The sequence below is a fragment of the Haplochromis burtoni genome, unplaced genomic scaffold (assembly GCF_018398535.1).
Source record: "Haplochromis burtoni strain Fernald_Lab_line unplaced genomic scaffold, NCSU_Asbu1 Contig_62, whole genome shotgun sequence".
NCBI classification, from domain to species: Eukaryota; Metazoa; Chordata; class Actinopteri; order Cichliformes; family Cichlidae; genus Haplochromis; species Haplochromis burtoni.
In genome coordinates, this window is record NW_024582423.1 from 2,023,524 (window position 1) to 2,036,299 (window position 12,776).

Sequence of the window (12,776 nt, forward strand, 5' to 3'; positions counted from 1 at the left end):
AAACTGTTCAACTTCTAGATCAGGAGATTAATCTTTTTGTTAAAGTACTCCTTTTATCCCCTGAAGTGTCCGTCTGATCTAACAGGTTGTGCAAAACATATTTCGCCTCCAAACTGCATGTATCACATCAGGACAGAAACATGGAGCTAAAGCAGAGCAGGGCGGGGCAGTGCGCATGCGCCGTTCCTCATTGTGGCCCTCCTCTCCTTCGAGCTCGTCTGGGTTTCAGGGACCCGTTATAGGAGTGAATCAAGGTCTACGAGTGCGAGACAGAGGTACAACTTGTCGTTTTAGGCTGCTGTTTTTAGGCCGCACGCTGCGAACTTGACTTCATATATAGAGACATTTTCAGACAGAGGCATTGTTCTCTCAGGGCGTCGACTGGCCAACAAGCGGAGCATCCATTCATCCTTTCATTGGCAGCTGAGGTTTTCCAGTCTCGCTAGCTAGCGTTAGCCAAGAGGCAGGGGGCACCCGTGTCGGAGAGAGCTTCAAAATGTCGGGGTACCAAGGAAAGAAGAACATCCCACGAATTACAGTGAGTTTTGTTTCATTTTATCATATCTGTCCTGCAGTGGAGGTGTATAAAGGGTGTATAAAGGGTACGGTGAGCTTCACAGTTTAGACCAAAAGCTAGCCAGCGCTTATCCATCCATTTACACTGACGCTGTCAACAGCAGCAGCAGCAGCAGCCCAGCTCCACATACCGACAGCCTGGGATGGTAACCAGCTAGTGTGCAAGCCTTTTAACAATTCCTCATTTGAAATCTGGGTCTTACAATTTTTTCTCTGTAATGAATACTCAGATCAGGTCATTTAGCTGCCATTATTAGCCCTTATTCTCTCAGAGCATCCTCAGCCTGAAGGGTGTAGTTAACAGGTTTAGACACAGATTCCCTCACTGTGTCGTTTTTCATCTTCCACCTTCTATCCTCCAGCATCCACCATGCCTGCCCTCTTCAGTGGACTATGTGTTTTTTTGTTGTCTTTCTTTCTTGTTTATGGATTTAAAAAAATCCTGATTCATATTCAGTCAAATATTGCTACAGATCCTGATTTGCTAATATACATTAATTTTGCTTTGATTTATGGTGCAGCTCTTCACCCAGACCACACATAATCATTAGGGGGAATGCAGCAGGCTTGCTGTGATAGTTAAAAGAAGTAAAACCTCACTCGCAAAGTAGGTCATTGCACAGCTCCCATCCAAACCCTATGCTTTCATCAAGAGCAAGAGGGCTGATTCTGCAGCATATAGACTCAGCAGCTTTATGTTTGATCACTTAATCACATCAAAATCTTTTATGTACTGGCTGTGTTTCATACAGATGTTTGTCAGGTCCTTCGCAGGTCGATCCAGGGTCATAAACACACGAGTCTGACATCCCAGACACGCCATGCAGACAGCAGCAACTCTACAGCCAGCCTTTCCCAGGCTTTCACACTCAGTACAACACCACCTATTAGTCTGGAGTGAATGAACTAGATAGTTTCACTCTGCAAAGCTTTAAACAAAATGCCAAGGTTAGTCTGAAAAGCACTAGCTGAATTTGTTCAAAGCACACTAAAGCAGGAATAATAGCAGTCCTTTGAAGAATGTGCCTTAAGAGTTTCACAGCAACTTAACCTCTGCTAGCACCATATTGAGATGCAGTTGTTTGTCGCACAGCTTGATTTTGATTGAGGCTGTGTGTTCTTTTATAGAGTTTGGCTCTTGTGTAGGTCTTTTTTAATTTTTCTTTGTAATCTCTAACTGTGTCATATCCATCAATATCCAGAATTTGTCTGTTAATAGTTGATTCATGGTTATTACACAGTAATATTAAAAGAGACATGCCAACGGCTTTTGTCTTTAATTAAAAAACAAAACACAAAACTAAGATTAGGGTCAAACAAATGCTTTTTATTTAAAACAATGACTTAAAGTTATGGTATATCCTCTGATATAGTTTTCCTTTCAGACACACCAAGGTGAAACAGAGTACCCTTTTTGTGCATTTTAAGGATGCGTTGCCAGGAGGGAAGTTCCTTAGCGCCATCTGTTGGACAAACTATGCAAACAAATAATTGAAGGGTGTTTCTTTCATCTCCTCTTTGCTTTTTAACTTTAACATATCCATGATTCTAAATGCTGAAACGATGGATCAGCAAATAGCTAATATTTCCGATAGTTTCGATTCTGGCTACCCAATATATTTGTGTGGTAATTGTCTGATAATTGATGCATAAAAGATGAAGATGTTGCTTTTTCTTATTTTGGAGTTTATGGTAATGATCAGCATCTGATATATGATTTAGATGTTGGCACATTCATTTTGGAAGTTGTGGACTACATTTGATATTGTATGTGTATACCGCAAGCTCAGTACACTAACTGCTGACCACTCGGGCACAGAAAGGACACAGGTTAAATGACCCACTTATGTCAGCGCAGTGGTTTGTGAGATCATGTCAGCTATGCCCTGTACACTTAATGCTTCCTGCAGTCTGTAAAGCTGGACACACTGAGTGTTTCCTGCTGTGAGTTTTGCTGCAAAACGTTTTTTTATATCTTCGGAGACCCCAGAAAGCCTTTAGGAGAAGTAGGCCAGCCTGTTATGCTTTCCTTTCATCTCATTCAGGTGGAGGTAATTGTGTCACTCAAGAGCCTGCGCTAAGAATCTTTCCCTCTCTTCAAATGATGTGTCTGTTATGCATGAATAAGTCTACTAAATTAATCCTAGTCATCATTTAGACAGGTTGAGGATTGGTATGGATCAAGCCATGCTTTGCATGAGGCTTTGAGCAATCTGGGAAATATTCACAGCTTTAGCTTCGGTCACTCTTCTTTTCTAAAACTGTGTTTGTGGGTAAAAGATTTTCTGTTGAGTTAAGGATCAAACTGCTGGCTGCTGGAAGTTAAAATAAAATATTTATTGCTTGGTTTAGCTAATGCTGAGAAAATGCTGTCTCATCCTTTCAGAGTGACCGCCTTCTGATCAAAGGGGCGAAGATAGTGAACGATGATCAGTCGTTTTTGGCTGATATCTACATGGAAGATGGAGTCATCAAGTAAGTCCTTCTTTTTCTGCTTTTGCTTTTTGTAACTTCATTCACTTCTTTATGCCTGATTTTTTTTCTTTTTGTTTGTCTCATTGAGGCAAATTGGAGACAACCTTATTGTTCCTGGTGGAGTTAAAATCATTGAGGCTCATGGAAGAATGGTGATGCCTGGGGGTATTGACGTGCACACCCGATTCCAGATGCCTGACCGAGGCATGGTGGCTGCGGATGATTTCTACCAGGGTACCAGGGCGGCCCTGGCTGGGGGGACAACCATGATCAGTATGTGACACATCAGACAGACTTGCTCGTGTATTTTCAGCCAGTTTACACATACAGCGATGTTGTTTTGGGGATTATGACATTGCAGATGTGAATGCCATCAAGCGTATGATTTAATTTAACAGTTTGCTTGTGCACATGAAATCAGACCTGCTTGTTTGTATTCTATAGTTGACCATGTGGTGCCGGAGCCTGGCGTCAGCCTGGTTGCTGCCTTCACACAGTGGAGAGAGTGGGCTGACAGCAAGTCTTGCTGTGACTATTCTCTGCATGTGGACATCACAGAGTGGAACAAAGGCAACCAGGAAGAGATGGAGACTTTAGTGAAGGACCATGGTATGTAGTCGGAGTTGTACTCAGCTCATGTCTCCCACGTACGGCTCAAAATCTTAGACTTATCTGACTTTTTACTGGGGTGGTGAAATGTTGCCATTTCCCTGTTGTAAAAAGTGGTTCTCTGACTGCGTAGGAAAGAAAATCAACCTGCAATAACCTAAAATTTTTGCTGTGCAATTTTTTTTTATCCTTTTGGTTTTTTTACTTCCTCCCTTCGCTTTGGGTTTTTCCCTCTTTTGCTCTCTTTATTCCACCTTTTGGCTGTTTTCTCTCATAAGTTTTCTTCCTTCAGGTGTCAACTCTTTCCTGGTCTATTTGGCTTATAAGGATGTTTTCCAACTTTCTGACTCTCAGGTATGCTTGGCTGCTGGGATCTCTGCTGAGTCGTCTGTCACAGCACATGTTTTGTAGGCTTTTAGATGTCTTTGGTATAAATGACCCCCACCCCCCAATGAGCTCGACCACTTTTCTCCATGTTCTTGTAGATCTACGAGGTGTTCAGTGTCATCAGAGATCTCGGAGCCATCGCCCAGGTTCATGCTGAGAATGGAGACATCATTGCAGAGGTAACGTAGCCCCTTATAAAGTCAGTGATGTCAAACCAGATACTTCAGTATTTGATAATAATGTTTTTGTGGATGTTTTAGGAGCAGAGACGTATTCTAGAGCTGGGGATCACAGGACCTGAAGGTCACGTGCTCAGCCGCCCCGAGGAGGTAAGACTGATGATGTCTAAGAGTGACAAGCGACAGCCTGGATATAGTGTGGAACAGAAGAATCACCTGTGTCTCACCTCATTATCCGCAGGTGGAGGCCGAGGCGGTCAATCGTGCTGTCACCATCGCCAATCAGACCAACTGTCCCCTCTACATCACCAAGGTGATGAGCAAGAGTGCTGCTGATGTCATTGCTCTGGCTAGAAAAAGGGGTAAGAAGAGAAACTTATAAAAATACTTTCTCTTTTTTTACTCTGCTTGTATTCCTGACACGTAGCGTTGACATCATCCTGTCTGCTCCTGCAGGTGCTGTGGTTTACGGAGAGCCCATCTCTGCTAGCTTGGGCACAGATGGTACTCATTACTGGAGTAAGAACTGGGCCAAGGCAGCAGCCTTTGTCACTTCTCCACCACTTAGTCCTGATCCAACCACCCCCGACTACCTCAACTCCCTGCTGTCATGGTAGGTGCTTTAAGCTAGGACATAAACAGCTGTAACGCAGTGATTTGACAGATGTTACAGCTGTGTGCTGCATTTGAATTTTCAGCTGTATCTGTAATCACATTTATTATCGAACACCTGATGACAGCAGATAATCATAACATTTCCATGAGCAGCCTTAATAAAAATGTTACATTTCAAACATTTTCGGATGAATTAATCTAAAATGGCACATTACACATCACACACATGAAGGATATCTCGCTTTGTTTCTTATGTAGCGGGGACTTGCAGGTGACCGGAAGTGCTCACTGTACTTTCCAAACTTCTCAGCGTGCGGTAGGCAAAGATAACTTCTCCCTCATCCCAGAGGGAACCAACGGCACCGAGGAGAGGATGTCCCTAATCTGGGACAAATGTGTGGTGAGCTTAATGTGACCCACTTTTCACGCATTCCAGAAAATTTGGAACATAAAGCAAAATCCCCGGCAAACCTCGCCGCATGTTTACACTCACTGAAATTAAGCGATCTGTTGTCGTGTCACTAAAGGTGACCGGAAAGATGGATGAAAACCAGTTTGTGGCAGTGACCAGCACTAACGCGGCCAAGATCTTCAACCTGTACCCCCGCAAAGGCCGCATCGCCGTGGGGTCCGATGCCGACCTTGTGTTGTGGGACCCAGACGTCACTAAGATCATCTCAGCTAAGAGCCACAACCTGGTCAGATATTTACATAGCTTGTTACGACTCTTGATTCCCAATATATTTAGTCATTTGTGTGTCTTATACATAATGTGACCTAATTCTTAAGCTCAAATGCTCTTTGCATGCTGAGCCTGGTCTGTGTTAGCAAGTGAGGTACTAATATGGTATTAACAGGCAGGAGTGACAAAAGATAGAGAATAAAAAGGAATCTGAGTGAAAAATAAGCTTCAGATATATCCTCTGTTTTATTATGCAAATTTTAAATTTAAAAAATGACTTGTTGCACTGTTCACTATACTAAATGGCATCTTGTTAACTGTTTACCCCTTGAAGCCGACTTGACTTAAAGCTCTCAGCTGAAGGGTTTCTGTCATATTTCAGTTGTGCTTATAGAACAGAACGACTGGGTGTACATCAGAAGTAACTCTTGGAAAAACCCGGAAACCACATTTTTATTGATATATACTAAAACTCATCATTAAGGTACAGAGGGGGTCGTCAAATGGTCGCCTTTTTGAGGGAAAGGATTAAAGCAGGCAAAAAAAAAAAAATAGATATGATGTAATATAAGATATCAGGGAAATTTACTTTTGCTTCTGTACCTCAGATATTTATTTAGGACTTTTAAGAGATTTCTGCTAATCTTGTAAAACCATAAAACTTCTTCGTGTTCCAGGCTGTGGAGTACAACATCTTCGAGGGGACAGAAGTGCGTGGAGGTCCTCTGGTGGTGATCAGCCAGGGCAAGATTGTGTTGGAGGAGGGCAGCCTTCACACCACGGAGGGCTGTGGGCGCTACATCAGCCGTAAACCCTTCCCGGACCACGTTTACAAGAGGATAAAAGCTCGCAGCAGGGTGAGTCCTGTGCGTGTATCTAAGGAGCAGCCACAGCTGCAGAGACCTCATTCTTATAATACGAATGACCGTGTTATTATGTTTAGCTCACAGAGCTGCGAGGAGTCCCGAGGGGTCTGTACGACGGGCCAGTTTGCGAGGTGACTGTGACTCCCAAGGTGATGTCCACAGTTTCCTCGGTGAAGACTTCCCCTGCCAAGCAGCAGCAGCAACAACAGCAGTTTACTCACCAGCCTGTGCGCAACCTTCACCAGTCTGGCTTCAGTCTGTCTGGTGAGTCAGAACACCTGCCAGTTTGCCTTTTTTCACAGCTGGCCATTTAGATTGTCTAATATTTTATTCGAAAATATTTTTAGGCGCCCAAATTGATGACAACGTTCCTCGTCGCACCACTCAACGCATCGTGGCTCCTCCCGGTGGAAAAGCTAACATCACCAGCCTCGGCTAAGCACTTTTTCTCCACATAGCCAGGGAGGGGGGTTGCAGGGCCACACGGGACCAGAGGCTGCTCTTACAAATGTCCCATCACGTCCCTTTGCTGATCACCTCCGACTCCCCTATGCAGCCCACACCATTTATTAATATTCACACATACCACCACATCACCTCATGCAAAGAAAAAAGAAAGCACTATTCCATTTCGCTTCACCGTCTCGAGATAGTTAAATACCGAGGAAGGATCAAGTGAATTGAAGCAGCTCTTTTTTTAATGCTGTTTTCATGGCCAGTTTGATTATTGATGAAATTAATTTGTTTACATTCTTTTGTATATTTTCAGCTGCATGTGATTGTTTATTTGCCCTCTTGGCTCAATAAGCTGACCCAAAAGTTACCCCAAGGAATATTTTAGCAACAGGAACTTTTGACGGTTGTTCTTCTTGCGCTGTTCGTTTTCCACGTATTAGAATGTTTTGGTGGTTCTCAGACATCAGCCATCTTTAGCTGAAAGCAGAGCCTCTGTTGCCACCGTTAACAATGCTGTTTCTACTGTTATGAGACTGTTTGTTCAGAAATGAGAAATTAGATAGTAGAATATTGTTTTTCAATAACACCTCAAGTCTGCAGTATTTGAATTTATGCTTGGTTTTAAGTTTAAGCCATGTATTGAGCTGAGCAATTCACCTATGTCTTCCTTTAGTGATATAGTTGCACTCTGTTTCCATTTTTTTTAAAAATATTGTCTTTTTGATGTTTTATGTTTTAACATTTTTAAGTCATTTTGGAAAACGCTGACTGCACTGAAAGGAAAAGAAAAGGGTATTTTTAGGGTTAAACCACTCATTTAGCTTCACCCCGGGGGAGAAATTGCTAGTGTTCTGCCTGAGAAACACACTCTTCCCTCATTTCTTCCTCGCGTTTTTTCCCCTCATGTTGGTTGATAGGTTGTCTGGGCGAAAAGCTTCCAATAATAGCAACACTGGATGTGGTTAAGAATATAGTCAGTCGAAGAAGCTCGATTGGAAGGTTTGCCCACAACCTCTCTGCACCTGGTGCTATAAATATATATATAAAAATATATATGACCATTGCTGTATATGTGCAGATGATGTCACAGCAGTCGTGTAAGCTTTGTAATAACAGCAGCCGGGGTCGAGTCACCAGTTACCCAGTTTTAACAGAACACGTTTTGCACCTGTAACAATCCAAATGGTTGAAACTGTATGTGAGCTTGCAACTTTTTATTTGTAACAGATTTGTCTGTATGTTTTAGGATATGTGTTGAAATACTTGCCTGCCTGTTCTGTAAAGATATTGATAGCACACTGTATCTATGAAGGCTCTTTAAAGATGTGAAACGATGAGTTGTTTTTTGAGACCTGATGAAAAAAAGAAATGCTTCTGTATGTACATGAAACCCCCCACACAGTGTGCTGATGATGTGTCCACTGTTCTCGGTGTTAGTGTTGTGAATGAATTACCGGGTATATCGTTTTCCTTCCTCTCTATCTATCTGCCTGACGTTGTCAACACCAGATTCACTCAAGCTAGTAACCGTATCGGTCACACAGCGTTGTGCAGCCATACTGTAAACACTGGATTTTTCCCCCCTCCTCATTGCCTTGTCAAAGTGTAGGTTTTGTATGCCAAGCTATAATGTGAAGTGATTTACATTTGGGAAACTTTCTTGATAATGGTCATTGGGTTGTAATGTTGAGCACTGTTGTTTGCCCTTCTCCACCTAGTGTGATACTACTGCTCATGTATGTTTTGTAGGATACCAGAGTTTGGGAGGAAATCATCGATCCTGTCAGCATTTGGTTGTGTTGACTTCAGTGGATTAAAATAATAAAAATAAAACCTGTGGTACTGACTTCTTTCTTTTTTCTAATAAATAAAAGATGTTTTGACACCAGGGAAATACAAAACACACTGTTGTGTAGACCAAGTCCTTGGGACCCTCATGGTTCAAAAAGTGTTTTGATCATAGTCTTGGATAATTATCCAAGAATTATTTGAGATTCTTGAGTTCAGACATTTAATTCCACTCTCCCAGTGATTTAAAGAATATGAGCTTTCAATATTCATTCAGATGTTTTCTAGAATGGGGTTAATTTTCTTTTGTCATTAGACAGTTTTTCTTATTTACATTTTCAACATGTTCAGCTAGTTTGTTCTTCTGTGTGAATTTCAGTTCTGCACTTTGGCTGTCAGGTGAATGACTCGGTGTATTTCACATCATTAAACCTGTTTTCCAAAGATTCAGCAATTATAAAAATTCAGCTCAAACCATTCAGCTATTAGCATTTACACTGCATTTTCTACAGGAAATGCATTCTCTAGTGTTATTTACCAGTTTCACTTACTGTTGTTGACATGTTAAGAGTTAAGTTGAAATTCTATTATAAATATTAACATCAGTATGTTATGTTAACAACACATGTGAAGGTATTTAGAGAACCGTAAGAGACTCTTATAAACATCTGAAAGAAAATCATCTTTAATCATAGATGGAGACTTGTGCAAAAAATATTATTTTTAATTAATTATATTTTTTAATTTGATTTCAGTTTCTCTGTCAGTCAGTTTCTTTCGGTCTGACACAGCAACTGCACAGAATTTTTAATTTTTGGAAGAAGTCTTTTTTTGTCTTCTGTTTGATTTTAAGGTCTTCAGACTCCTCTGTCTCAGCTGTCTCAGACATGGATGCAGTTTCAGCAGAAAGTTCCTCACAGGGAACATTAGGCACTGGCAAACTTTCAGAAAGGAGTTCCTCACTGGGAAGAACATTCAACACTGGCACATTTTCAGAGGGAAGTTTATCAACTGGTGGAACATCGGGCGTTGAAGGACTGTCTGAAGGAGGTTCTTCATTTGGAAGAACATCAAACATTGGAAGACCTGAAGGGGGCTTAAAGATATTGGATACGTGATTCTTTGCTACACCAGCAATCGTCTTGAGCAGCACTGGTGCAAAGTTTGCAATGTTGTTAAGTAGAATTTCCTGGTTCCTGCTGCTTGTCTTTAAGGATTTAAACGGAATCGTTCATCATGCTGAGGAGTTTAAGTGTTCTGTAGAATAAGGCTATTTAAATATCTTTTAAACATATTTAAAGCACCACAGAAATATTTAAAGACTGTAGCTGGACTGTTAATTGTATGTCAGATGTGACCCACTGAAATTAAGGAGGTATAGCCTCTGGAAATTTAAGGAGCATCCGGGCTATGTCCCTTATTTTATTAATATCGTTCACTGCCCATACCTGAAACAGAAAACACATTTACAGTGCAGTTTTGTTTAGAGGTTATGTAAAAAAGAAATCTCCAAATTACTTGTGAGTTTTCTAGACTTACCAGTTTCAGAAAAGGTTTGGCGTCGTCTCCTTCAAAGTCTTTTAATTCAAACTCCCAAAGCCTTCGAAAGAAAACAAAAAAGAGGTTTTCTGTCAGCATTTACGCTTCATCGCAAACAGACTTTCAGGTGTCACAGTAACTTAATCTCCTGTTTTAATTTTTATGTTTTTTCCCGACTATAAAATTACACCATATGTGTTTAAAAAAAAAAGCATAAATAAAACCTGGCTGCTCGTTTGATCATCGAGGACTCCAGCTGTGTGGCTCAAGTAGTGTTTGTCTTTTGGGAAAATCAGGCCGGTGTAATTTAGGTGAATTTCACAACGTCTCACACACTCATCTGTGTTTTCCAGCCGTCTTTGTCATAGTTTAACAGCATAATCAGATATGATGTTATATGGTAATAAAATAGCTCATGCAGTGAATAAGGGGTAACACCCTGATAAGCAATGCTTCACTTACTCTTAGTTAGGGTGTCGTTGATTCGAAAGCTGCACAGCACTTTGTCAACATTTCGGGCGTGAAGGAATCCACTTCCTCTCACCACCACTTGGAAGGACTCTGACAAGGCGAAGAGAAGCACATTATGTCACCTCATCTATGAAATATTATTGAAAATAAATGAAGTTATTTCATCTTCTTTGGTCCAAATAAGTAATCCCAAGCAGCAGTTTACATACACTCGTGTTGAGCATGAATGTCGTGGAAATTTGGAGCTTTTAATAATTTCTTTCAACAGCTCTTTTTCCAGGGGAAATTAGTTTAAAACAAGAACTGGGTGTGCAAGTTGGATTTTCTCTAATCCACACAGGGTCAAGTGTGGATTCCCCTCAGATGAGAGGAAAATGGCGTTCAGGAAGATCCAAGAGTTCCATGAACTGGAAACCACACGACAAAAATTCCCTTCACTGTCCCAGTAAAGGGAGTTTCACATCGCTTATTATTATTTAAGATGTAATGAAAACATTGCGTCACTTACCCATTTTCCCTGGGTGATGACATCATAAAAATGATGTCATCCTCCATTTGTCCAATGCTATTCGGCCTCTCTGCATGTCCAGACTTCTCAACCTGAGTTGTCCCTCTGAGAGATTCTGTCTAATCTCGACCAACCTGGTTGCTCTGACTTTGCCTCATGTCTTTTTGTCAGTGTTACCATCTCCAATCCATACACCATAGAAGGTCTCACTACCATCTTGTAAACCTTTCCTTTCACTCTTTCTGCTATCCTTCTGTCACAAATCTTCTGTAGTGCTCTTTCTCAGCGTGAAGCCATGCTGCTGCTCGCTAATTGTCACATTTTTCCCATATCTCCACAGTACGGCTCATCAGCTTTATCCCTCTGTAGTTACTACAGCTCTGTGGAATCCAATCCACCCACCACAATAATACTAAACACTCCCAACAGTTTATCCATGCCTCAAGTATCCTGTGTTGATCTTGAAATTGTTAATTAATGACTTGCTACACTAAGAATTCTGTACATGTGTTATAATTCATCCAACTACAGCAGCCTGTATTATAACAAAATGTATTTTCATTGTTTTCATTGTCTTACATATTTGTATATATTATACAAATTATATAATATTATATTTTCCTTAAGCCTAGTAAAGACCATTTAATTTAAATACTAATGATTATAGAGCACACTATAGTTATGGGAAAACATTTGCACTGTTGCAAACAAATAGTTGCTTTGCAATTTGACAGAAAAACTGATTAAATAATAAACTCTGATTAGACTTAGCACTCAAGCTGAGGCCAAAAAACAGTGTGTGCAACGGTTCACCTGTCTCTGCTGCAGGAAATTAGATTATGAGTCACCGCTGGGTTCTGACTGACGCTATTTCGTTGTGTGGGGAATAATCGATTGAGTATTTCACATGCAAAGATGGCTGCAACTGCCTTCCTTTGCAGACGAACAGCAGGGGTCCCAACTGTGTGAGTGTTAATAAAGACTTCTAATAAAGTCAAACAGCTGGATGCAACAAAAACACCTCAGGGTAACATTTTGTCAAACTAGGATTAGGCTACAGTCACTGGTGAGTCTCATTAAACAGCCTTTCGCAGGCAGGGCTGTGCCAGCACTGGCAAATCAGGCGTCTTTAATTTAATTAATTACATTTAATTAAAAATAATTTTTTAGTTTAGTTGAGTTTTTTTTTTTGATTCTCTGGTGTCTATTGTGTCTGATGCTAAGACTAAAATATGCCTTTTGACCCAAACATTAATTCATTATGGACTGGCTTTAATCATTTATTAATATTACTTTTATTTATTTATTTATTTATTTATTTATTTATTTATTTAACTCAGTGTGAGATTTATTTCAGCAGTGCAAGAAGGCAAAAGATTGTGACACGGAGAGAGTTGGCAAACCTGCCTTACATTTGGTGTGAAAATAAACACTTTCCATCTTCTGTTCATATGAATATTATTAGAATGTGACTTTGAGGGCTCTTTAATAACAGGGGCGAAATTTTCTAGATAATTAATTAATATTAATAACAATGATTTGTAATTAACGTGAATATTTCTCACTCTATTATAATTAAAAATGGTTTTTCCTTGTTTTTATCTTGTATACTTTTACTTAAGTAA

General features: G+C 40.5%; 1 protein-coding gene and 1 long non-coding RNA gene across 2 annotated transcripts; one reads left to right on the plus strand and one right to left on the minus strand.

Annotated features, from left to right (window-relative positions):
• The first annotated feature begins 168 nt into the window (after positions 1 to 168).
• Positions 169 to 8,687, plus strand: dpysl2a (dihydropyrimidinase like 2a). The gene is made up of 15 exons (XM_005922746.3): positions 169 to 275; positions 374 to 538; positions 2,963 to 3,051; positions 3,140 to 3,324; positions 3,496 to 3,660; positions 3,953 to 4,014; positions 4,146 to 4,226; positions 4,308 to 4,376; positions 4,468 to 4,588; positions 4,683 to 4,839; positions 5,100 to 5,241; positions 5,369 to 5,539; positions 6,201 to 6,380; positions 6,467 to 6,653; positions 6,737 to 8,687. Exons 2-15 carry the CDS (start codon positions 497 to 499, stop codon positions 6,826 to 6,828), a joined length of 1,743 nt encoding a protein of 580 aa, XP_005922808.1. The 5' UTR covers positions 169 to 275; positions 374 to 496; the 3' UTR covers positions 6,829 to 8,687.
• An 85-nt stretch (positions 8,688 to 8,772) lies between these two features.
• On the minus strand, positions 8,773 to 11,767 carry LOC102294645. Its single transcript, XR_315840.3, has 3 exons — positions 10,635 to 11,767; positions 10,173 to 10,233; positions 8,773 to 10,081 (listed from the first exon to the last, which is right to left on the minus strand). It is a non-coding gene; the product is annotated as an uncharacterized LOC102294645 (long non-coding RNA).
• Between the last annotated feature and the right edge of the window lie 1,009 nt (positions 11,768 to 12,776).

Bases quoted from the DNA above. Each gene is read 5' to 3' on its own strand.
- dpysl2a (XM_005922746.3), top strand. From the start codon at position 497: ATGTCGGGGTACCAAGGAAAGAAGAACATCCCACGAATTACA. The intron at 4,377-4,467 runs GTAAGACTGATG...CATTATCCGCAG, and splicing joins TGCTCAGCCGCCCCGAGGAG to GTGGAGGCCGAGGCGGTCAA. The intron at 6,381-6,466 runs GTGAGTCCTGTG...TATTATGTTTAG, and splicing joins GGATAAAAGCTCGCAGCAGG to CTCACAGAGCTGCGAGGAGT.